The sequence below is a fragment of the Symphalangus syndactylus genome, chromosome 2 (assembly GCF_028878055.3).
Source record: "Symphalangus syndactylus isolate Jambi chromosome 2, NHGRI_mSymSyn1-v2.1_pri, whole genome shotgun sequence".
NCBI classification, from domain to species: domain Eukaryota; kingdom Metazoa; phylum Chordata; class Mammalia; order Primates; family Hylobatidae; genus Symphalangus; species Symphalangus syndactylus.
The window spans coordinates 43,982,036-44,007,645 of record NC_072424.2 but is presented as its reverse complement, the minus strand read 5'-3'; the positions used below and the strand labels follow the sequence as shown (position 1 = coordinate 44,007,645).

General features: G+C 38.8%; 1 protein-coding gene across 8 annotated transcripts in view; it reads left to right on the top strand.

The window, feature by feature from the left end:
• HELLS (helicase, lymphoid specific) overlaps positions 1 to 10,597 on the top strand; it is a 63,081-nt gene extending 52,484 nt beyond the window's left edge. For 4 of the 8 annotated variants that reach the window (XM_055254943.2, XM_055254963.2, XM_055254922.2 and 1 more), the window contains 3 exons: positions 342 to 438; positions 517 to 593; positions 5,120 to 10,597. In XM_055254943.2, the coding sequence (XP_055110918.1) occupies positions 342 to 438; positions 517 to 593; positions 5,120 to 5,214 (269 nt within the window). In that variant the 3' untranslated portion in view covers positions 5,215 to 10,597. The remainder of the gene's footprint in view (positions 1 to 341; positions 439 to 516; positions 594 to 5,119) is intronic. The other 4 variants (XM_055254926.2, XM_063629633.1, XM_063629630.1 and 1 more) reach the window with 3 other exon arrangements.
• Positions 10,598 to 25,610: the final 15,013 nt, after the last annotated feature.

The window sequence follows — 25,610 nt, the reverse complement described above, 5'->3', positions numbered from 1 at the left end:
TCCATTCTCCTGTTGGTCGACATTTAAATTATTTCTAGATTCTGGTTGTTATGAATAAGTTGGTCCTGTACAAGTCTTTGTGGAAATAATGCCTTTTTTGGTCCTTGATCTTAGGGAGGGTGCGTGTTTAACTACTGGAAACTACCAACCTTTTCCAAAGTGGACACATCATTTTCCACTCCTACCAGTGAAGCCTGAGAGTTTCATTTGCTTTTATTTTTTATCAACACTTGTTTTTTGCCGTCCTTCTTAATGCAAGCCATTGTGATTGGTTTGTAATATGTCGTATTGTAGTTTTAAAAGGAATTTTAATGTTTTTAATTTCTCATTTTTTTTTTTAGATCATTTCAAAGGTGGTCAGTCTGGATTAAATCTGTCTAAGAATTTCTTAGATCCTAAGGAATTAATGGAATTATTAAAATCTAGAGATTATGAAAGGTGAGTTTTTAATTTTAGAAAGATTTAATTTGTAGCTTTGAATTATTCACATAGACTTGAATATTTTGTTTTCTATAGGGAAATAAAAGGATCAAGAGAGAAGGTCATTAGTGATAAAGATCTAGAGTTGTTGTTAGATCGAAGTGATCTTATTGGTAAGTATCATGCTTTTTTTAAATGGAAGCTTCGAAACATACACATAATTAGCATAATGTAATGATTAACCTCTTGTGCAATTCATTCAGTCACACGTATCCAATCTTATTTTATTGTCATTTTTCTTCTCAGAGTATTAAAATCAAATCTCAGACATGACATTTTGCCCATAAATGTCATTATCTTTAACTTCTTCCATAATTCAGATATTTTCTGTAAACTGGTAAATAACACTTGTAAATATATTCAAGTTCCTATCTTAGTTAAGAATACCAGTGCTTTGTTCTCATATTTTTCGTCATACCAGGAGGCACATCGTGTCTGGATTTCTTATTTCCAGTGAGCTAAGATTAATCAAGATAATGTTATAAAGTGTCTTGTCAGCCTTCATCCTTTATTTAACATGATGATTTATTTTTTTGGAGACAGTCTTGCTCTGTTGCCCAGGCTGGAGTGCGCTGACACGATCTCAGCTCACTGCAACCTCAGCCTCCTAGGTTCAAGGGATTCTCCTGCCTCAGCCTCCCTAGTAGCTAGTATTACAGTCGCCTGCCACCACGCCTGGCTAATTTTTGTATCTTTAGTAGAGACAGGGTTTCGCCATGTTGGCCAGGCTGGTCTTGAACTCCTGACCTCAGGTGATCTGCCCACCCCAGCCTCCCAAAGCGCTGGGATTACAGGCATGAGCCACTGCGCCAAGCCTAACGTGATGATTTTTAGTATCCCTTGAAAATGGTTGATTAGAACCATTATATTGCAAAATGGTGATTTTTCTTGTTCTGTCATTCTTTTATTAGCTGGGTTATTTAAGAATTTTCCCTTACAGTTTCCCTGAGATAGAAGAGAGGCAGGATATATTGCTTCTTTTTTTTTTTACCAGTTTTTAGAATACCACCTTATGATCTGATGCCTACATTGATGACCATGAATTATTTTGAAAACAAAAATAATATTCTGTACTTCATAATTTGCTAATTATTTTACAACACATTACTGTAATCTAGGCTATTGATTATTTATCTATTGCACCTGTATGGTGGAGATACTGTATAATCTTATTTTCCCAATTGTATTCCGTGACATTTTGGTCTTTTGAAATTGGTGATGGCGGTAACATTCATATCACGGATACAGGCAGAAACTACAAACCCGAGTCTTTGTTTTTAACAAAAAAGCGTCTTGCTTTGTATTCCTGGCTAGAATGCAGGAGTGCGACTGTAGCTCTTTGCAGCCTAAAAGTCCTGGGCTCAAGGGATCCTCCAGCCTCAGCCTTTGGAGTAAGCTGGGATTATAGGCATGAGCCATTGTGCCTCGGTTTTTGTTTTTTTTGAGACCCAATTGTTACTTACCTGGGTGGCACTGGCTACAGTGTCATGATACCTTATTTTCAAATATGTTGTTCATTTTAAAATTCAATTCTATGTCTTATTGAATCAAAATAAAATATATGTGGTTGGAAGTTTTTTTTTTTTTTTTAAATCAGATGTATTTTCCAAACATTTTCTTCTACTCTGGCCTGTCTCTTCACTTTCTTAGTATCTTCTGAAGAGCAAAAGTTTTAGATTTTAATAAATTCCAGTTTTAACAAATTTTTTCTGTCACTCATGATTTTTGTGTCATCTCTAACTACCCTTTGCCTAATTCAAGGTGTTGATATTTTCTTTTAATAGTCTTATAGTTTTTGCTCTTACATTTAGGTCTGTGATCTATTTTCAATGAATTTTCATCTTTTTGCATGTCAGTATTCATTTGTTAAAAAGATGATCCTTTTTCTATTGGATTGCCTTGTCATCCTTGATGAAAATCATTTGATCATAAATATAAGGGTTTATTTCTGTATTCTCAATTCTGTGCCATTGATCTCTGGTGTTCCTATGCCAGTATCGCACTGATTTAATTAAGGTAGCTTTATGGGAAGTGTACTTTCTCTAGTTTCGTTCTTCAAGATTGTTTTAGATATTCTGGATTATTTGCATGTATATTTAAATTTTAACTTTGAAATAGTTTAGGGAGAAATATGAGAAATACAGCATCATGGTCACATCTTAACTATATTAAAAAATAACATTATATGAGGCATGTAAGGACTGTTTAACATCTGATAATATAATTCATATTAATTAAATAATGGAGAACTAGATGATCACCTAATTAGATACCAAAAACCAACTTGCCATAATATCATAATCATCTTCATAATTTTTTTTGATTTGAGACAAAGTCTTGTTCTGTCACCGAGGCTGGAGTTCAGTGGTATGATCATGGCTCACTGCAGCTTAACCTGCTGGGCTCAATCAATCCCCACACCTCAGCCTCCCAAGTTGCTGGGACTGCAGGTGTGATTACTACACCCTGCTAATTCTGTTTTGTGTATTTTGTAGAGACATGGGTTTGCCATGTTGCTCAAGTTGGTCTCACACTCCTGGGGTCAAGTGATCTGTCTGCCTCGTCCTCCTAAAGTGCTGGCATTATCGAAATTGCTTTTATTTGCAAGTGGTCTGGTTTGATTATCTTCATAGGAAGTCCAAGGGAATCCAGAGTCTTTTCAAATAGAATTTAAGAAGATTGCTTATTAATAATATGTGTAACAGCAATAATTGTTTAATAATGAAGGTTTTTACAACAGCTACAAAATTAACATGCCTACAATTAAAGTTTAACAATGTTTAACACGTTTATATAAGGACAGAATTATGAAACATTGAAGGACGTTAATAGACTGAGTAAACATACAGATTTAGCTGTATTTGTGGATATGAATGGTTACTACAAAGTGTAAGTCAGTGTTCCCCAAAACTAACTTATATTCTTGAATTTTTCTTCTAATTAAAATCCCAGAATGATGGCCGGGTGTGGTGGCTCACGCCTTTAATCCTAGCACTTTGGGAGGCTGAGGCAGGTGGATTGCCTGAGCTCAGGAGTTCAAGACCAGCCTGGGCAACACGGTGAAACCCTGTCTCTACTAAAATAGAAAAAATTAGCCGGGCATGGAGGCATGTGCCTGTAATCCCAGCTACTCGGAAGGCTGAGGCAGGAGAATTGTTAGAACCCGGCAGGTGGAGGTTGCAGTGAATGGAGATTGTGCCACTGCGCTCCAGCCTGGGCGACAGAGTGAGACTCTGTCTCTTAAAAAAAAAAAAAATCCCAGAATGACTTTTTGTAAAACAGACTGTTGTTAAAATTTATATGAAAGAGTAGTGAAGGGCCAGAACCAAGACAATTTTGAAGCACAAGATATTCTATACCAGGTATAAAGTCTTATTAAAAATTGAAAAGTCATAATAATCAAGATGGTAGAATTAGCACATGGTGTGATATATTGGCTAGAAGTACAATATGGTAAATCTAGAAAGACAACTTTCATGAAAAGCTAATAAATGTTAAATGGAACTTCAAACCACTGATAGGAAATTCCTATTAATCAGTAGATGATCTGGGGTAATAGTAATTAATAGGAGAAAAAATTAGCTTCTCCTCACCTCACACTGCACTTACAAACTTCAGATAAATTAACAATCCATGTGTTCAAAACCTAAATATTAAAGGTAGAATTTTAACCTAGAAAGACAGAAAAATATATTTATGATCTTAGAATTAGAATTCTTTATAATACAGAAATCACAAATTATATGATAGGTTTCATAGATTTTAATTACATTAATAGGAAAGACTACTATAAGACAGATGACACCATAAAGAGATAAGAGACAAACCACAAATAATATTTGCAACATATAACAGGAAGTGTTTAGGATATGCAAGTAAATAAAAGTTGATAATAAAAACGGATAATATAAGAGCAGGCTATTACCAAGAGAGAAAGAAATGTCTAATGAACAGACAAGGATGATTAGAAATCAGTAATACAAATTAAAATCAGATTTCATTTCACAGCTGTCAATGCTGATAAAAATTTAGGAGACTACATATTGTCATTGATTCAAAATGTTTCTCAAGGTAAGCTTTTTGTGGTGTGTTTTCAGCTTTTAAATGAACCATGATTAGGCCTCTTTTTAAAACATTTCTGACAATATGATTCAGATTGATGTTATTTATTGCTCTTTGACTTGTTTATCTTACCTTAAATTCAGCAAAAGAGATTTTGACTAGCAAACTGATGGTTTAGATTTTATGCTCCCGAGAGTCTGATTCTAGTTGTTGTATTAAGAATAGTGTACCTTTTTGCTTTCACTGCTATTAAATCTTGGTGATTAAGGAAGAGAGTGCCCTATATTACTGTGAGTTTTATAATTTTGGACAGATGACTCACTTCTCATAACATCATCTTGGATGTTTCTTTTTTTTATTATTATTATACTTTAGGTTTTAGGGTACATGTGCACAGTGTGCAGGTTTGTTACATATGTATCCATGTGCCATGTTGTTTTGCTGCACCCATTAACTCGTCATTTAGCATTAGGTATATCTCCTAATGCTGTCCCTCCCCCCTCCCCCCGGATGTTTCTTTTACGATTTCTTCTTCTTATACTTCTAAAATGTACCTGTTTTAATATTTTTCCCTTAGATCAAATGAATGCTTCAGGACCAATTAAAGAGAAGATGGGGATATTCAAGATATTAGAAAATTCTGAAGATTCCAGTCCTGAATGTTTGTTTTAAACTGGAGCTCAAGAATAGCTTTTAAAAGTTCTTGTTTACGTCTAGTGATTTCCCTGTATTGGGTTTGAAATACTGATTGTCCACTTCACCTTTTTTATTATGTCAGTTGACATGTAACTAGTACCATGCGTACTTAAATAGATGGTAATTTTCTGAGCCTTACCAAGAACAAAGAAGTATCCATATTAAGTTTAGATTTTCAGTTAATTTTTGAGACTGAGTAGTATTCTTGGATACAGGCTGATGTGTACTTAACCACTTCCAGATTTATACAGTCTTCCTGTGGAAGTTTAGTAAATGTCTTTTTCCCTCCTTTCTTCTAGTAATGCAGTTCATGGGCTTTAGGTACTTCAGTTATGAAGTAGGCTTTTCATGGGGAGAGATTGGGATTATGCTCTCTGTTGTTTAAGAAATTGTTTGATTTTAGAGTCTATTTCTATGAGATAGTTTACCAAATAAATATTCCTTATAAGATGATCTCATAAAATTATTTCTTCAGGAATAGCTTAGGTGCAATAATAGCAAAAGACTTGGCTGTTGGTAGGATTTGGTTATTTTGTTTTCTCGGTTTCATTCACTAGTACTATAGGAGTGTGTCATATAGAGATCTCAGGTGGACATTGTGTTAGCACAAGAGAAGTTTCTAAATGAAACTTTAGGGTCTTGAGAAATGACTAGAAATTGAAATGGTAGTGTATCATGCAAAACAAGACAGACCCTGAAAATTTATAGTAGTGGGTTAACTAGAACCAAATATAAGAGAATAGGCCTTAGGAATATGTAAGTAATGCAAAATCTGTAATAGAACAGCATAAAGGCCAAAAGGGGCACAATTTAGACCCTGTGTGAAAGGATATCAGACAATGAGGAAGAGAAATCCTGAATTTACCCTGGAGAGGGGACGTACTCCATAAGCCATACATTTCTGTGTTAGTGTTTATTTCATGGAAAAATACTGCTGTTGCCATGTATGTTCAAATGCAGATCAGATGATCTGTTTAGGATAATGGAACCGTCACTTAAGAAAAACTTAATTTTTTTTTCCTGTGTCCTGTTGGCACAGGTCTTTTCTTTTTTTTTTTTGAGACGGAGTCTTGCTCTGTCACCCAGGCTGGAGTGCAGTGGCGCGATCTCAGCTCACTGCAAGCTCCGCCTCCCGGGTTCCCACCATTCTCCTGCCTCAGCCTCTCCGAGTAGCTGGGACTACAGGCGCCCGCCACCAAGCCCGGCTAATTTTTTGTATTTTTAGTAGAGACGGGGTTTCACCGTGGTCTCGATCTCCTGACCTTGTGATCCGCCCGCCTCGGCCTCCCAAAGTGCTGGGATTACAGGCGTGAGCCACCGCGCCCGGCCAGGTCTTTTCTTTTAAATTTTTATTTTAATCGTTTTGGGGTACAGGTGGGTTTTGGTTACATGGATAAGTTCTTTGGTGGTGAAGAAAAACTTCAGATAGAACATTTGGTTAAATAAAAGACTATAGAGCAGGTTTATTTGTTTTTTAAGTCAAAATGTTAACCCATCACATAAGCATGCTGACCTAGGCTTGCTTGAAACTCGTGATCTTGTCCTTAGTGACCCAGTCTTTCCTGTTACATTGTCCTAAATGACTGGTTTCATAGTTTTACTCTGTCATTGCACGTCTCATATCTCCTCCCTCTCATTTTGCTCCCTATTGCCCTGAGAAAATAGATGCAATCAGAAAAGAATCTTTAAAAGTTGTCACCATTGCATCTGTAAACCTAGCATCTGTGCCCATCTGTCCCCATCTGTCCTTTATTATATACTGTGGATATATTATTTGTCCTAGCTTGAGCCAATTGCAATGTCTCATTTCTTTTATAGCAAAACTCCTTGAAAAAGAGTTCTATTATAGCAAAACTCCTTGTCTGTATTCATTGTTTTTAGTTGTTTTTTTCTGAACCAATTCCAATCAGATATTCATTTCCATTGGAGCTGGTTTTTTTTTAAGGTCTCGTGACGTCAGTGACCTCATTTTACTTGATCTATTAGCAGCATTTCATACAGTTGTTGACTCTTCTCCATTAAACTTTATTTGGCTTCTAGCAAACATATTTGCCTGCTTTTGCTTCCTATTTCTCTGACTCTTTTCTCAGTTTCCTTTGCTGTTTCCTTTTCTATCCTCTAAACATTAGAATATCCTAAGCCTAGTTTGGGATTCCCTTGATGGTCTTTGTTTCTTTAATAGGAACTGTGCTGATGACTCAAATTTATATCTCCAGCCAGAACCTTTCTCCTAAATTCCAGATTCACATATCCGACTGTTTACTAGGTGCTTAATAACTATATCTGTACTTTTCATCTTGTTTAATCCAAATTTGCTTCTTTTGCATTTTCCTTAGTTCAATAAATGACAAGTTTATTCTTCCAGTTGTTTAAACCACAAATCTTTCTTCTCTTCTTTCCCTCATATTTCATGTCTGATTCTAAAGGAAATCTTGTTGTCTGTACTTTTTCTTTCTTTCTTTCTTTTTTTCTTTTTTTTGAGTCTCGTGCTGTTGCCCAGGCTGGAGTGCAGTGGTGCAATCTCAGCTGACTGCAATCTCTGCGTCCCAGGTTCAAGCGATTCTCCTACCTCAGCCTCCTGAGCAGCTGGGGTTACAGGCTCATGCCACCATGCCTGGCTAATTTTTATATTTTTAGTAGAGACTGGGTTTCACCATGTTGGTAAGGCTGGTCTCCGACTCCTGACCTCGTGATCTGCCCGCCTGGGCCTCCCAAAGTGCTGGGATTACAGGTGTGAGCCACCACATCTGGCTTTTTTTTTTTTTGTAATAAACAGTTTCACTTCGTCACCCGGGCTGAAGTACAGTGGCGTGATCTTGGCTCACTGCAACATGTGCCCCCCCGGGTTTAAGTGATTCTCATTCCTCGGCCTCCGGAGTAGCTGGGACTAGAGGTGTGTGCCACCACGCCTGGCTAGTTTTCTTATTTTTGGTAGAAACGTGGTTTCACCATGTTGGCCAGGCTGGTCTCCAACTCCTCACCTCAAGTGATCATCTGCCTTGGACTAAGTGCTGGCATTACAGGCCTGAGCCACTGTGCCCAGCCTACTTTATAAAAGTCGTCATGTCTCCGCGCGCCCCCCCCCGCCGCCGCACCCCGCATAGTCTGTTTCATTTGATTTTACCCTTAGTTTAGTGCTTTATTTTGATGTTTCTTCAAATGCTTTGGGATCATTTACTGTTCCTCATATTTAAGAGCAAATGCTTAAAAATTCTTAGAAATACCTTCTTGAAAAGCCTGCATTCCTACCACCTCTCACCACTTCAACATGAAATAATGATCCCTTACATCTTTTTAGTGTAGTTACATAATTTTTGATTGGCTCAATAGTTACTTTTATTATGGCTGTGTAAGTATTATTAAAGCTTTAGATAAGCCATGGAATATGCTGTGATTTTATTTTCTTTCTTGTACAGCTTTTTTTTCTCCCTGAAGTTAATACTTAACTGTTTTTTTACCTACCAGTAATTTATATCTAATCTCTCTGGAAGTATAAGCCTCTCAGTATATTAAAACAGATATCATGATTCAGTAATAAACCTCCCCCTCCAAATATATCCCATCACCTCTACTCCCTGGAACATTCTTCTACATTCTTCTAGTTTGGACTGTAGAACTGATTCCATCTGGAACATTCCTTTACCATCCTCCTGGGTATTCCTGTTGGCTGTTTCATGTTTTGGAACTACTGTTTACTGTGTCTTGTGTCTCCCTTTTTTTTTTTTTTTCTCCTTTAAGACAATTTCACTCTTATTGCCCAGGCTGGAGTGCAATGGCTCAATCTCGGCTCACTGCAAACTCTGCCTCCCGGGTTCAAGCTATTCTCCTGCCTCAGCCTCCTGAGTAGCTAGAATTACAAGCACCCATCACCATGCCCAGCTAATTTTTGTATTTTTAGTAGGGACAGGGTTTTTCACCATGTTGGCCAGGCTGTTCTCGAACTCCTGACCTCAGGTGATCCACCCTCCTCGGCCTCCCAAAGTGTTGGTATTACAGGTGTGAGCCACTGCACCTGGCTGGATCTCACTTTTTTTCCTCCTTGGTTTACTCCCTCATTTTGATGGATTATGTTGCCTTGTGTTTTCCTGAGAAAAGGATTCAAGGGAAATGAATTTTTTGAGAACTCGCATATCTGGCTGTATTTTTGTTGGATTCTTTGATGGATAGTTCTAGTTTGGGATTTTAGAGTAGGGATTATTATCTTGTCAGAATTTCGAAAGTTGTGTTGTCTCAGAACTTCCAGTGTTGTGGGAGAGAAAATTAATGATACTTTTTTTTTTTTCTTTTTACGACAGGGTCTCATTCTGTCACCCAGGCATGAATACAGCTCGCTGCAGCCTTGACCTCCCGGGCTCAAGTGATCCTCCTGCCTCAGCCACCAATTTAGTTTAGACCACAGCCATGCACCAAATGCCCTGCTAAATTGTTAATTTTTTGTGGAGACAAGGTCTCACCATGTTGCCCAGGCTGGTCCTGAACTCCTGGGCTCCAGCAATTCCCCCCGGCTTGGCCTCCCAAAGGGCTGGGATTACAGGTGTGAGCTCCTGCACCTGGCCCGAATACCACTTTGATTTCCAGTCTGTTGAAGGTGGAGTGAACCTGCCTTTTGTTAATGTGAGCTTCCAGTGTTTCTTTGTCTTTTGTATTCTAAATTAGTAACACAATGATGTGTCTTGGTATGGGTCTTTTTTTTTTTTTTTTTTTTTTTTCATTTTTTTAAAGAGACTCCCGCTATGTTGCACAGACTTGATTTGAATTCCTTGTTTCAAGTTATCTTCCCCCTCTGTCACTCAAGTAATGTGGACTACACTCATGTGACACCATGCCCATCTTTATGTTGTGTATCTTATTTTTGTTTTTTACTTTTGAATCAGCTCAGTCTGAAAATCTGTCTTTTAATTCACGGGAATTTTTTAGAATGATTTCTTGGAGGGTTTTGTCTTTTGAATGTGTGGTCCCTTCTCTGCCTAGAACTTTTTTTTTTCTTTTTTTTTTTTAATGAGACATGGTCTTGCTGTTGTCCGGATTGGAGAGCAGTGGTGCAGTCATAGCTCACTACATTCTTGAATTTCTGGGCTCAAGCCATCTTCCCATCTCAGCTTTCAGAATATCTGTGGCTACTGGCATGTGACACTATGCCCAGATAATTAAAAAAAATTTCTTGAGACAGGGTCTTGCTATGTTGCCCAGGCTCTTCCTGAATTCCTGTCCTCAGAGGATCCTCCTATGTTTGCTTCCCAAAGCATTGGTATTATATGTATGAGCCACCACCACTAGCACTTCTGCCTAGAACTTGTAACAAAATTTCTTTCCCCCATCTGAATAGTCTGTTTCATTAAATGGTTCTTCCCTTTTTAAAGTTTAGTCTGTCTTTTATTTTGATGCTTCTTCAAATGCCTTGGGATCATTTACTGTTTCTCAAATTTAAGAGCTAGAAGAACTCTCTCTAAGCTCCATGCATGAGGGTTCTCAACAGGTGGATTTTACTCCAGTGTGATTTCACCACACCATTTATTTGAGGGTCACCCAACTGTCAGTATATGTATATGAGAGAGAATATGTACATATATATCTGAGAGAAATTGTCTAATCACTTGTCCTGTGTGAGTATATGTACTTTGCCAGTTTTCTTTTGGAGTGAGGAGTAGGGACAGTGTATTAGAGATTTTACTGTTCAAAATGTAGACTTCCTCAGTTTTCAGTAAAATACTGTACCCTGTCTATATGTGGATTCCCCCATTCCAGACTGATTCACCCTTTTCATGGAGTTAATCGTGACATTTCTTCCATTGTGAGGGGGAGTGGTAATCACTTTACAGGGAGGTATGGGGCCATGGTGTTTAACTCTTCTTTCAACCACTTCTGGGTTTTTTAGTGAAAACCTCTATCTAACACTGATACTTTCATTTCTCTTGTCTGTTGAGTCAATTAACACTGATTCATTTATTTTTCAGTTCCCAAAATCTTGCTTTGCCATTGCTTCTATTTTATTATCTGGGGGTGTTTAACACCTGTTTCATTTTTTACAGTCATTTTAATTTCTGGATTTTAGTAAGGGACAGAGGGGAATAGATGGACTCATTTCATGATATAGAAACAAATACTCCCTGTCTTGTCTTACATGAAAAATTATTCTTAAACCAGGCCTTGTCTTTGAGAACCTGATCAAAGTATAAAAAATACTTTTTAGCTTTGTTTCTTTAGTGAGTCACTATTCCATATTTTGAAGGTGTTAAGAGGTATGGTAAAGGTGGTACTTGAACATTTCCAAGCAAACATGTGTGATGAAATCTTTCATCAATGTCTTAGCAATGGTATATGACTTTTTTCGTCTTAGCAACTTGAGGTAAGTTTTTTTTTTGTCTTGTTTTTTTGAGATGGAGTCTTGCTCTGTCGCCCAGGCTAGAGTGTAGTGGCGCGATCTCAGCTCACTGCAACCTCTGCCTCCGAGCGGGGTCCAGTGATTCTCCTGCCTCAGCCTCCTGGGTAGTTGGGATTACAGGTGCACACCACCACACCCGACTGATTTTTGTATTTTTAGTAGAGACAGGGTTTCACCATCTTGGCCTGGCTGGTCCCGAACTCCTGATTTCAGGTGATCCGCCCACCTCGGCCTCCCAAAGTGCTGGGATTACAAGCGTGAGCCACTGTGTGTGGCCTGAGGTAAGATTTTATAAGAAGCCTACAAAACCCTAATTTTTACATTAAGAACATGAAGTGCTTCTGATAGTTTTAAGTTCCGTAGTCTTTATTTCAAAGAATTACTTCGTTCTGAATTTCTGTTTAAATTAGTCTAGAATATGTTTATAAATTTATTTACATTTGGTTGAAATGTATTCTTAAAATTTCTTCCACAGTTTCCAGTTTCAGGATAAACGAGGTCTAAAGACAGTATTAACTTGTTCATAATTTTTCCTATTGTCATTTTTAGAAATCTTACAAATCTTGTATCCTTTAGCCTAATGAATCTATAGATTGGCCCTGCAAGCATGTCACTGGATCTTTTATGTCTTCCTGAGTCTTAGCACTTTAAATTCCTCTATATCCTTCACTGTCTTTCTTACAGCACCCTAAAAGAGTAGGATGTGAACTGTTGCTCTTCTCTAAGGTATTTTAGGACATTTTTAAAATAATACATGAGTGGTTGTCATGCTAAATATTCTCTGCCACAACTCATACAATTAAAGTGGTCAAAGAAAGGTTTCTTTCTTTTTTTACTTTAAAACGAAATGTTATTTGTAAAATAATATAGTCATAACACAGATATGGCAGTTTTTTAGTTTTTTTTTTCTTTTTCTTTTTTTGTGAGACGACTTCTTGCTCTGTCATCTAGGCAGTAGTGTGATTATAATTCACTGCAGCCTCCACCTCCTGGGCTTGAGGGATCCTCCCACTGAGCCTTCTGAGCAACTGGGACTGCAAACGTGTGCCAGTACTCCTGGCTAAATTTTAAATTTTTTTGTAGGTTTAGGTGTTTTTTTAAATTTTTTTAAAGACTTGTTTGCAAACTGTTGCCCAGGCAGCTCCAACTTCTGGCCTCAAGCAATCTTCCTGCCTTGGCCTCCCAATTGCATAACCTACCACACCCAGCCCACAATTTTCTTTCAGTACAATACAAAAATCTTTTAAGCGCTAGCTTGATTTTTTTGTCTGTATCTTTGTCTGTATCTACCTCTTTTTTTTTTTTTTTGAGATGGAGTTTCGCTCTTGTTGCCCAGGCTGGAGTGCAATGGCGCAATCTTGGCTCACTGCAACTTCTGCCTCCCAGGTTCAAGCGATTCTCCTGTCTCTTCTCAGTAGGTGGGATTACAGGCATGTGCCACCATGCCTGGCGAGTTTTGTATTTTTAGTAGAGACGAGGTTTCTCCATGTTGGTCAGGCTGGTCTTGAACTCCTGACCTCAGGTGATCCACCTGCCTCGGCCTCCCACAGTGCTGGGATTATGGGCATGAGCCACTACGCCCGGTATATATCCACCACTTTACCATCCACATTAGCATTTCATAAGCTTCTCTTTGACCTTTTAGTTAATAACCCCATCTCGGGGTGATTCACTTTCGTAATCTGTATTACCATGGATTAATTCTGCATAGCTAAAACTATGATGGATGTGTTAAGTAATGAAGTTTGGGGAATGTTAATAAGACTATTTCTCTTACTATAGATGAAATACATGGTAAAAGAATCCCTCGTGAGATCAGATCACTTACATGTATATCTTGCCTCTCTTAAGTCTATACCATTTATTACCGGACTTGAGTTAGGATTTGGAAGTGCCACTGAACACTAGAGTTATTCTGTCTGGGTATTTGAATGGTATGAGACAAAAATCCATTTTAATGTTTTATCAAGTTGAGATGTCTCACATGAGTAGTTAGTGCTGAGAATCAGACACAGGCACATTTGGGAGCATGGGGTGGCAAGAAGCTTTGCTTCGTCCTGTTCCTATTGTACTCAAACTTGTTTCTACATTTTTCATTGATTTCTCTTCATACTAGCACTAGGGCGCAAGAGAAGCTGTACTGGAATAGTACTCAGCACAAGACAGGTTTAATCTTTTCTTGGGGGACAAGATTGGAAAATTGAGGTCTGAGCAGACCTGAAGAGAGGCATCCAGCAACTCTGAGATTAAATTCCTCATTGATCAATTCGTTATTGTTTGGAATTGACGTTTAGCTGTGTTCCTCACTCAGATACGTGCATGATGGCTGCTTGCTAATTTGGTCTTAGCTCACATCATGTAGAATGTATGCTCTCCCTCTCTCCTACAACATATCCCACTGTTGCTAATCTGTCTGCCTCATAATTTCCATGAGATTGAGCATCTTGTCTGTTTTGTCACCACTATATAACAGCATGTTGGAAACAAAGCAGTAATAAAGCTAGAAAAACCAAGCGAATACACTGGATTAAAAAAAATAACTATTTCCTAGAATTAAAGGCCGGGCGCGGTGGCGCCTGTAATCCCAGCACTTTGGGAGGCTGAGGCTGGTGGATCACGTGGCCGAGATCGCGTCACTGCACTCCAGTCTAGAGACAGAGCAATACCTTGTTTCTTAAAAAAAAAAAAAAGAACTCATTTGTTGTTGTGTTTTGTTTTTTTTTTTGTTTTTTTTTTTTTTTGTTTTTTTTTTTTTTTGGAGACAGAGTCTCGCTCTGTTGCCCAGGCTGGAGTGCAGTGGCGCAATCTCAGCTCACTGCAAGCTCTGCCTCCCGGGTTCACGCCATTCCCCTGCCTCAGCCTCTCCGAGTAGCTGGGACTACTGGCGCCCGCCACCACGCCCGGCTAATTTTTTGTATTTTTAGTAGAGACAGGGTTTCACCGTAAAAAGACCTCATTTGTTAACTGCTAAACAGAAAATAAGAAATTCCCTACACCTGTATGCATTATAGAGCATATAAGAGCATCAAAGACAATCTTACAAATCTTTCAGAGAAAGGTCACCTACAAAGGAACATTGATCAGATAATAGATTTTTTTTTTTTTTCAGGTGGAGTTCTGCTCTTGTCACCCAGACTGGAGTGCAATGTCTTACTGCAATCTCCGCTTCCCAGGTTCAAGCAATTCTCCAGCCTCAGCCTCCCAAGTAGCTGGGATTACAGGCTCCCACTACCATGCCCAGAATTTTTGTATTTTAATTAGTAGAGACGGGGTTTCGCCGTGTTGGCCAGGCTAGCCTTGAACTCCTGAACTCAGGTGATCTGCCTGCCTCAGCCTCCCAAAGTGCTGTGATTACAGGGTGTGAGCCACCGCACCTGGCCGATAACAGATGTTTTAATAGTAAGATAAAAAGTAAAATTTCCAGTGTGTCGAAGGAAGAAAATTACAGCCTAGAATTTTATCTTCATGTACATTATTTAAGTGTGAGGGAATAGTTTCAGTGACATTATGTCACTGAAGACCTTAGAAGATTTCCCTCGCTAAAGGAGATAAAGCGACTGACACAACATGTATTTCTCTGAGTAATTAGAAGTGTTCTTTTCTGGCTGTACTGAAGGGACTTTCATGATTTCTTCATGTTTTGTACTCTTAGTTTTATAATATTGCATAGTAGCTAAGGCCTGGCTCTAGCAGTTATAAACTGTTCTGCAAGTGCGGGAAGTAATAGTTAACTCCTATCTCAAGGATGTGGGGTTTAAATGGATTAATGCACAAAAGGACATTTATTAAATTTAGTCATAATCATCTCAAGGACATGGTAAGTGAAAGTGTACATAAAGTACTTCATGTAATGTTTGCCACTTAATGTTCAATAAGTGAAAGAGACCACCACCACCACTACTACATTTTACTTTAGTAATTAATAGTAATAATAATTAGTAATTCAGTGATAATTAGTATACTACCAAAGAAAGTACTTGAGCAGAAGAGCCAAAATTCAAACCATAGAATCATTTTACTGTGCTTTTATTCCACCTCAAACACTAATCTCCAGGCCTTGGATAAAGGGATTATTTCTCTGAAGGGGAAAGGTATCCTCTTTTTGCCCAAGTCACACTTGTCTCATTTCTGATACTGTAAATATGTGGTTCCAATTCTGAGGTATTTTCCTGGCTTGTAGGACCCAAAAAGAAGTTAGGCTTGAGAAATTTTAAGTGAAGAGAACAATTCTAGTTCAGAGTGATTGGATCTTCCTAAAAGCTGACATTTGACTGAAAATTTTGAGGGGAGGGAAAGAAACAACTACCTTTTACAGCATGTAATAGGAAGAAGACCTGGATTTTAGTTACTGCTCTGTCTGATGTCCCAACTTGGGTAAGGTAACATACATAAATGTCAGTTTCTTCAAATTTGTGATGAAGCTGATAATCTATGCTCAGCTTCCTTTATAGGTCTCTTGCCTATCAAATAAGGTACAGTATGTGAAGATACATTGCAGATTATCTCATGCATTGCTTCAGGGGATGATTAAACCATCCTTTATTATAGCCAGAGTCTAGTCTAAGGGAAGAAGGTCATTCTCTATACCAGTGAAAGTTCCATCCAAACCAGTGTTTGGGGGCATAGTCATAATTGAAAAATGATTGTTTTCCTTATCTGTAAAACAGGTAAATGGTATTAATCCTCAGATGGTTGTGAGGATTAAGTGACACATGTAAAAAAAGCTTTGGATAGTACCTATTATAAGAAACCCAGTGTTGCTGCAATGTATGTATTATAATGGATTTGAAATTTGCCCTAACCAAGAGTCACAGACAGAAAGAAGGAAGTTAATGTATCTCTTGATCACCATCAAGATGTGGTCTTGAACCTTCAAGATCCTTTTCAGGGAATATGTGAGATCAAAATTTTTATACTGGCACTGTGATGTTATTTGCCTTTTTCTCATTTTCACAAGTGAACAGTGGAGTTTTCCAGAAGCTACATAATGTCATGACATCACTGATGGGTAATAGAATGTGTGCTTGTATATTCAGAAACTTTCAGCTCCAATTTCTTCAATCAGTGTAATCCTCATAAATGTTATTTGAGGACCTCAGACATTTTTAAAAATGTAAAGGGGGTGGGGTCAGGCTCAGTGGCTCATGCCCGTAATCCTAGCATTTTGGAAGGCCGAGGCGAACGGATCACTTGAGGCCAGGAGTTTGAAACCAGCCTGGTCAACATGATGAAAGCCTGTCTCCACTAAAACAAAGTTTTCTGGATGTGGTGGCACACATGCCTGTAATCTCAGTTACTTTGGTGGCTGAGGCACGAGAATCACTTGAACCCAGAAGACAGGTTGCAGTGAGCCAAGATAGTGCCACTGCACTCTAGCCTGGGTGACAGTGAGACTGTCTTGAAAAATAAAGGTGTACAGAGATGGTATGTTTGGCAGCTTGGTATGTAGGATGTGCTACCTCTAATGTTCCATGCTGTTACTTAGTTTTCACTCACTACTATATTTTGGAGATTTGTTCATATTGCTCTGTGTACATTTAATTCTTCAGTGTGTATCCACCACATTTAACTTATTCACTTACAGAACTATGCAATAATTTCTCTGGCAAATTTCACTAAGAACTTACGGGTGTCTTTTCAGAACGATTGTATGAGTTTACACCCCTACCAGCAGGACTGAGTACCCATTTCCTCACATCCTTGCCAGTACTTCATTTGCCTTTCTAATTTTTTCCATTCTCGTAGTGTGGCAATTGTTGAGTTTTGCATTTCTTCCATTTTATTTTTTTGCATCTCTGCTTTTCTTCTGGTTAGTTTTGCCAGTTCTGCCTATTAATCTCCCAGAATCAGCTTTTAGTTTTGTTAAATATCTGACATGTTTCGTTGATTCCTGCTTTCATCTTAAACATTTCTTCGTTGTTAATTTGTGTTTGGTCTAAGATAAGCAACATCTTAAATGCTTGATTTGCTTTCGATGTTTATTCTCTAATAAGATATTTAAAGATAGAATTTTTTCCCTAAATTCTCCATTAGACTTTTCTCATAAGTTTTGACTGGTAGTGTTTTCATTGTTATTTAATTTTGTGTTTTTTAACTTTCATGATTTCCTTTTTTAACTGAAGGTTTTCTTAGATATTTAGTTTGCTGGTATGTTCTTTTAAAATTGTTTCATTGCTTTCTTTCTATATTGGATTATTGTCAGAGAACATGATTTGCATGATATTAACTTTTTGGAGTATATTGTTGCAACTTTGTGGCCTAGTACATAGTTAATTTAGTGAATGCTTCCAGTTGTACTTGAAAAGAATATATTTTCTGATTGAGGGTAAATTTCTCTATATATGTTTTCCTGCTTAATAAATATATAGCTATATGCTTATGTTTTGACTGCTCAGTTAATTATTTTTGAGAAATATATGTGTTAAAGGCTCCATATTTCTGTACACAACTGATACCTGGTATTTGCTCATTTCAAGGTCTTCTTAGTAATGGGCGATGTACAGAGAAAGTAGAGCTGGCTCATCCATCACTTGGGTCAAACCCTCCATCCTTAAACAGTTGCTCATGTGCAGGTGGACACATCATTGAAGCTTTTCTTTCTTTGGGCACCAGAGTCAGGGTTAGATTCAGGCCCCAAAAGACCCCATGGTACTTCTGGGGCCTTGGGCTCTGTCCTGAACTTCTGTGTCCTGAAATCCTGCTTGAGTCTTGAGTTGTGGGACTCAAGTCCCAGAGGTCCCCTCCCTAGACAACCTCCTGTTCCTGATGTCATAGGAGACCATCACTCCCTCCAGCCCTCAGTAAGTGCATTTTAAGTGTACAATTACATGAATTTTGACAGTTTTTTATATCTGTAAGTTACTTGTAATTTTACTTATACATAAAATGTCTATAAGCTACCTATAATTTATACTTACATATGTATATATGTTTGTATAACGACTGATAAAACCTAGATACAGATCATTTCTGTCATCTCCAGCTGTTTCCTTGTGTTATAACCTAGTCAATCCCTGCCCTACCTCCAGCTTCAGGAGCAGCCACTGATGGGATTCTTTTCCCCCAGTATAGATAAGTGATTCTCAGTCGGGTGATTTTGTCCTCTAGAGGACATTTGTCAAGATCAGGAGACATTTGGTTGTTAAAACTGTAGAGTGCTGTTGTAATCCAGTGGGTAGATGCTGGAGATGCTAAACATAAAGCACAGGACAACCCCTTACAACAAAGAATGATACAGTCCAACAGGATCGTTTGAGGTCACAGAAAGGTGTGAACACAAGGAGGTGGGAATCACGGAGGCCATCTTCAAGTCTGTTTGCCACATACCCCATTCTGTGTCTCCTTTCAGAGATTCTAACTTTGGATCTTTTGGATATATCCCACATGTTTCATTCACTACTTTAGTCTTCTCATTATTTTTTTTTCTCTGCTCAGTTTGAGATTTTTGACCTGTCTTGAGTTTTCTATTCTCATATATAACTGGGAGTTATATAATCTTCCAGTTTGTTAGTAAAATCCATTCAGTGAGTTCTTAATTTCAGATGCTGCATTGTTCAGTTATAGAATGCTTAATTCCTTTCCCTCTTTTTTAAAACAACATATTAATCACGAGGGGTTGGTCTCTTCAATCCCATCAGGGTTATTGGGCTTGGGCTATGTTGAAATCTTGGTAAAACTTAGTTCACCTCTAGTTTATCTCTCTTTTTTTTTTTTTTTTTTTTTTTTTTGAGACGGAGTCTCGCTCCGTCGCCCAGGCTGCAGTGTAGTGGCACGATATCGGCTCACTGCAAGCTCCGCCTCCCGGGTTCACGCCATTCTGCGTCAGCCTCCCAAGTAGCTGGGACTACAGGCGCCTGCCACCATGCCCTGCTAATTTTTTGTATTTTTTAGTAGAGAGGGGGTTTCACCGTGTTAGCCAGGATGGTCTTGATCTCCTGACTTTGTGATCCGCCTGCCTTGGCCTCCCAAAGTGCTAGGATTACAGGCGTGAGCCACTGCGCCCGGCCTAGTTTGTCTCTTCTATGAGCATGGTTCTCCTTGGCTTTTGATTTATAGTCTTGTGAGTCTCTGGCTCCTTATCCCTGAAGGACTAATTTAGTTTTGCCGTTTAGAGGTTTTGATCTAATTGGCTCTTGAGCCTCAGGTTCCCCTGCAGCTTCAAAATCTGGCAAGTGTCTTGAGGTGGAGGACTCTTAGTAGAATCTTGTTTTCTAAGTAATTTGAGATTATGGGAAATTTCACTCTTTTTAGAGGCCACCAGTCTGCTCACTTTTTCATTTGTAGCCACAGAATTCAGCAAATGTCCTGTGGAGAAAACTATATGTATTAGGGGTTTGTCAAAGTTTAAATGTGTCATGCCAGACTCAGAAGCAGCCAAAAACCCTGCTGATCTTTTTTTCTCTTCTAGAGATCTTCTATGTGGACCAAGCCTGCCTGATGTACACATGCGCATGCACACGCACACGCACACATTCAAGCTTATTCAAATCCTTTATATCATTTCTTATGTGAACTGCTTAATTTTGAGGGAGGTTTTAAAAATATTTTATCATAATTATGATTTATTAAATTTTTATTTTGTCAGTTTTTTGCTTTTTGTATGTTGAAGTCATGCGGTCAGATGCTTTAGGGCACATAATTGTTATATAATTTAGTTGACAAAACAATCTCTAGCCATAGTTCTCTCTTTCTCAGGCCTTGTTAATGTTATTAATTTTAATTTGCTTAACAGTAGTATTGTTATCCCATTTTCACTTTATTTTTACCAGAAATATATTTTTTCATTTCTTAATCTTCAGTACTTTTGTTTAGTTACATCTGTTATAAGCAGCATTATTTTAGTTTTAAGAAGATTTATAGATTTCTCATGACTTATATTTTCATTCTTGTGGCTCAGGTTTTCCTTTTGTTGGAGTTCTATGAGATTTTTTTCTTCATCTCCTCTATTCACTGCTGTTATCAACTAAGATGATTTTGATTGGGAGAGGCTCAACTCAGGCTGGTTTAAAAAATAGGGAAATTTCAGCGCTTACTGTTTGCAGGGATAATAAAAGCAATAGGGTTGGTGGTTCACGCTTGTAATACCAGCACTTTGGGAGGCCGAGTCGGGTGGGTCACTTGAGGTCAGGAGTTCAAAACCAGCCTGGCTAACATGGTGAAACCCCATCCCTACTAAAAATACAAAAATTAGTCCTGGCACGGTGGCTCACGCTGGTAATCCCAGCACTTTGGGAGGCCGAAGTGGGTGGATCATCTGAGGTCAGGAGTTCAAGACCAACCTGGCCAACATGGCGAAATACTGTCTCTACTAAAAATTAAAAAATTAGCTGAGCGTGGTGGTGGGCACCTATAGTCCCAGCTATTCGGGAGGCTGGGGCAGGAGAATTGCTTGAACCTGGGAGGTGGAGGTTGCAGTGAGCTGAGGTTGCACCACTGCCCTCCAGCCTGGGTGACAGAGCGAGACTCTGTCTCAAAAAATAAAAAAATAAAAAATTAGTTGGGCATGCTGTTGCATACCTATATTCCCAGCTACTTGGGAGGCTAAGGCAGGAGAATCGCTTGAACCCAGGGGTCGAAAGTTGCAGTGAGCTGAGATCGCGTCACTGCCCTCCAGCCTGGGCGACAGAGCAAGACTCTGTCTCAAAAAAATAATTAATTAAATAAAGGGATAATTTACTACTTCACATAATAGTGTTACAATAGCCATGTGGCTCAAATATGTTCCCTAGTGGTAAGAAATCTCTACGCCTCACCTTTGTCTGGAGGTGTTCAACCCCCATATGTGGTTTTCTTTTCCCCTTCTGCTTACTAACCAACCCCCAGAACAATTCCTGTTGGCCCAAATATGTTACTGGTGGCGAATCCATATGGTTCTGCAGCAACCTCAATTCTTGGCTCTTGAGAAGAAATAATTTGAGGGGCATAAGGCAAAAGGAAACTGAGGCAAATATTAGAGGAGGAGTGAAAGTTTACTACAAAGTTGTAGAGCAGGAAATGAAAGGAAGTAAAGTACACTTAGAAGAGGGCCAAGTGAACATCTTGGAGGTCAAGTGCACTATTTGACCTTGGACTTAGGTTTTATATGCTGGCCTACATCTGGCATCTTGCATCCCTTTTCTGGTGGAATGCCTCTGAGAGGTAATATACCAGTTAAACTCTGCCGTTTTGCCTGTTAATGTGCATGCTTGAGGTTACTCGCCCAACTCCTGAGATCTTATCAGGAAGCTGCTGATCACTAGTCTTAGGTGTTTCCTACATGTTGGGAGACTGCCCTTCCCTGGTGTTGGCTGTGACCAATTATTTTATGGAGACAGTTAACCACCTGATCATCACCTGATGGCCACCTGGGATGTGGGGGGGAACCCTCTCCTGCCCCACTTATGCCTGTCTAGCTACCTACTGTAACAATAGGAAGTCTACATTTGGACATGCTTCAGAGCTGGTTGACTCTGGTTCAGTGATGTCATGCAGGTATTTCTAGCTCTCATCATGCTTTTCTTCAGTGGCAGTTCATTCTCATACTGGTAGCAAGTGTTTCCAGGCATCACACCCAGAAACAACTACATCCAGAGGATGAAGAGAGACTGCCTTTTTGGTGCTCTCCTAGGAACAAGATAACTCCCTCAAAACTTGCCATGAGAGTTCCCATCATGAACCCTTGTGTCAAATTCCTGAGGCAATCTCTGGCAATATATGCAAAATCATGTTTTGCTGCTCCCTGGATGTAGGGGTTGGATCAGCTTCCACCAAGGTATTTAGCTGTCTGGGGAAATGGGTGGATAACTGAAGTACATTGGTGTTACTCTGTTAGGAAGGAAAAAGTAGGTAGGGGAGAATGTTGAATAAGCCAGGAATACTGTCCCCTACAAATGTTCAAGGATTTTCCTTTCATTTATTCATTCTTCAAAACCTCAAGAAATTATTATTAGTATTTTTGAGAGAAAATACTGTTTCCCAGGCTAGAGTTCAGTAGTGCAAACATAGCTCACTATAGTCTCAACCTCCTTGGCTCATGTGATCCTCCTGCGTCAGCCTCCGAAGTAGCTGGGACCACAGGTGTATGCCACCACACCCAACTAATTTTTTTATTTTTAAATTTTTGTAGAGGCAGGGTCTTGCCATGTTGCCCAGGCTAAGAAATTCTACTGGAGAGGTTAAGTAATCTTCTTGATTCCTTGCTGGAAAACAAAAATTCCATAAAGTTTTGCTTTATGAAAGATGGAATGATTTTATAACATAACTTGACATACTAGTAATTTAATATTTGTATTATGAATCTAGTCATTGTTTGGGATCAGGCCACATCACCCCAAAGTCTCTTATGACTGTAGAAGACCATAATATACCACCCCAAAATATGCCTCTTTGATGAATTGATTATTTTGAACTGCTTATTTTAAGAAACTGCAGATGCAGGAGTAGTTTTGAAAAGGTGCCCATTTGTAAGATAAATTTACACAGCAAATTCTCCACTTTTAAGGGCCAGGCAAGGTGTCAAAGCCCGGGCAGTGAAGACTGGTTGGCTCCCTGCTGGTAAAAGAATTTACCAACAATAGTATAGGTTTGAAAAGGAAAGTTTTATTAGAAAGAACACTGCAGCAAGGTGTACTGGGACACTTCAGCAAGAGAGGACTGAGCATGTAGCAGTGGATTTTCCGTAGTGGTATTTATGGACCTTAAAGCAGGAACTTAAGGGTACTTTGGACCATATTAGTAATGTAGGTCATGATAAATGGTTACATGTGTAGACATTTTGGTGCCTTGATGTCAGCGAAGTTTGCACAATGGGTTTCAATATGCGTGCATTCTGGAGGTGTATTGAAATTCTTGTTACTTATACATTTTTGGGAAAGAGGCCTGATACCAGATGTGGCTTTAGTCAGAGGTGTCCTATATATATTTTTTGTACTTTAAGTTCTGGGGTACACGTGCAGCATGTGCAGGTTTGTTACATAGGTATACATGTGCCATGGTGGTTTGCTGCACCCATCAATCCGTCAGCTACATTAGGTATTTCTCCTAATGCTATCCCTCCCACCAACAGGCCCCGGTGTGTGATGTTCCCCTCCCTGTGTCCATGTGTTCTCATTGTTCAACTCCCACTTACAAGTGAGAACATGCAGTGTTTGGTTTTCTAGTCTTGTGTTAATTTGCTGAAAATGATGGTTTTCAGCTTCATCCATGTCCCTGCAAAGGACATGAACTCTTCGTTTTTTATGGCTGCATAGTATTCCATGGTGTATATGGGCCACATTTTCTTAATCCAGTGTATCATTGATGGGCATTTGGGTTGGTTCCAAGTCTTTGCTATTGTGAACGGTGCCGCAATAAACATACGTGTGCATGTGTCTTTATAGTAGAATGATTTGTAATCCTTTGGGTATATACCCAGTAATGGGATGGCTGGGTCAAATGGTATTTCTAGTTCTAGATCCCTGAGGAATCACCACACCGACTTCCACAATGGTTGAACTAGTTTGCAGTCCCACCAACAGTGTAATAGTGTTCCTATTTCTCTACATCCTCTCCAGCACCTGTTGTTTCCTGACTTTTTAATGATCACCATTCTAACTGGTATGAGATGTTATCTTATCGTGGTTTTGATTTGCATTTGTCTAATGACCAGTGATGATGAGCTTTTTTTCATGTTTGTTGGCTGCATAAATGCCTTCTTTTGAGTAGTGTCTTTTCTCATATCTTTTGCCCACTTTTTGATGGGGCGGTTTGGACTTTTTTTGTAAATTTGTTTAAGTTCCTTGTAGATTGTGGATATTAGCCCTTTGTCAGATGGATAGATTGCAAAACTTTTCTCCCATTCTGTAGGTTGCCTGTTCACTCTGACGATAGTTTCTTTTGCTGTGCAGAAGCTCTTTCTTAGTCACATCCCATTATTCAATTTTGGCTTTTGTTGCCATTGCTTTTGGTGTTTTAGTCATGAAGTCGTTGCCCATGCCTATGTCCTGAATGGTATTGCCTAGGTTTTCTTCTAGGCTTTTTATGGTTTTAGGTCTTACATTTAAGTCTTTAATCCATCTTCAGTTAATTTTTGTGTAAGGTATAAAGGGATCCAGTCTCAGCTTTCTGCATATGACTAGCCGGTTTTCCCAACACTATTTATTAAGTAGGGAATCCTTTCCCCATTGTTTTTTTTTGTCAGGTTTGTGAAAGATCAGATGGTTGTAGATGTGTGGTGTTATTTCTGAGGCCTCTGTTCTGTTCCATTGGTCTATATATCTGTTTTGGTACAAGTACCATGCTGTTTTGGTTACTGAAGCCTTGTAGTGTAGTTTGAAGTCAGGTAGCGTGATGCCTCCTGCTTTGTTCATTTTGCTTAGGGTTGTCTTGGCAATGTGGGCTCTTTTTTGGTTCCCTATGAACTTTAAAGTAGTTTTTTCCAATTCTGTGAAGAAAGTCAGTGTTAGCTTGATGGGGATAGCACTGAATCTATAAATTACTTTGGGCAGTGTGGCCATTTTCACGATATTGATTCTTCCTATCCATGAGCATGGAATGTTTTTCCATTTATTTGTGTTCTCTCTTATTTCATTGAGCAGTGGTTTGTAGTTCTCCTTGAAGAGTTCCTTCACATCCCTTTTAAATTGGATTCCTAGGTATTTTATTCTCTTTGTAGCAATTGTGAATGGGAGTTCACTCATGATTTGGCCCTCTATTTGTCTGTTATTGGTGTATAGGAATGCTTGTGATTTTCGCACATTGGTTTTGTATGCTGAGACTTTGCTGAAGTTACTTATCAGCTTAAGGATATTTTGGGCTGAGATGATGGGGTTTTCTAAATATACAATCATGTCATCTGCAAACAGAGACAATTTGACTTCTTCTTTTCCTAAACCAGGAAGAAGTTGAATCCCTGAATAGACCAATAACAAATTCTGAAATTGAGGCAGTAATTAATAGCCTACCAGCAAAAAAATCCAGGACCTGACAGATTCACAGCCGAATTCTACCAGAGGTACAAAGAGGAGTTGGTACC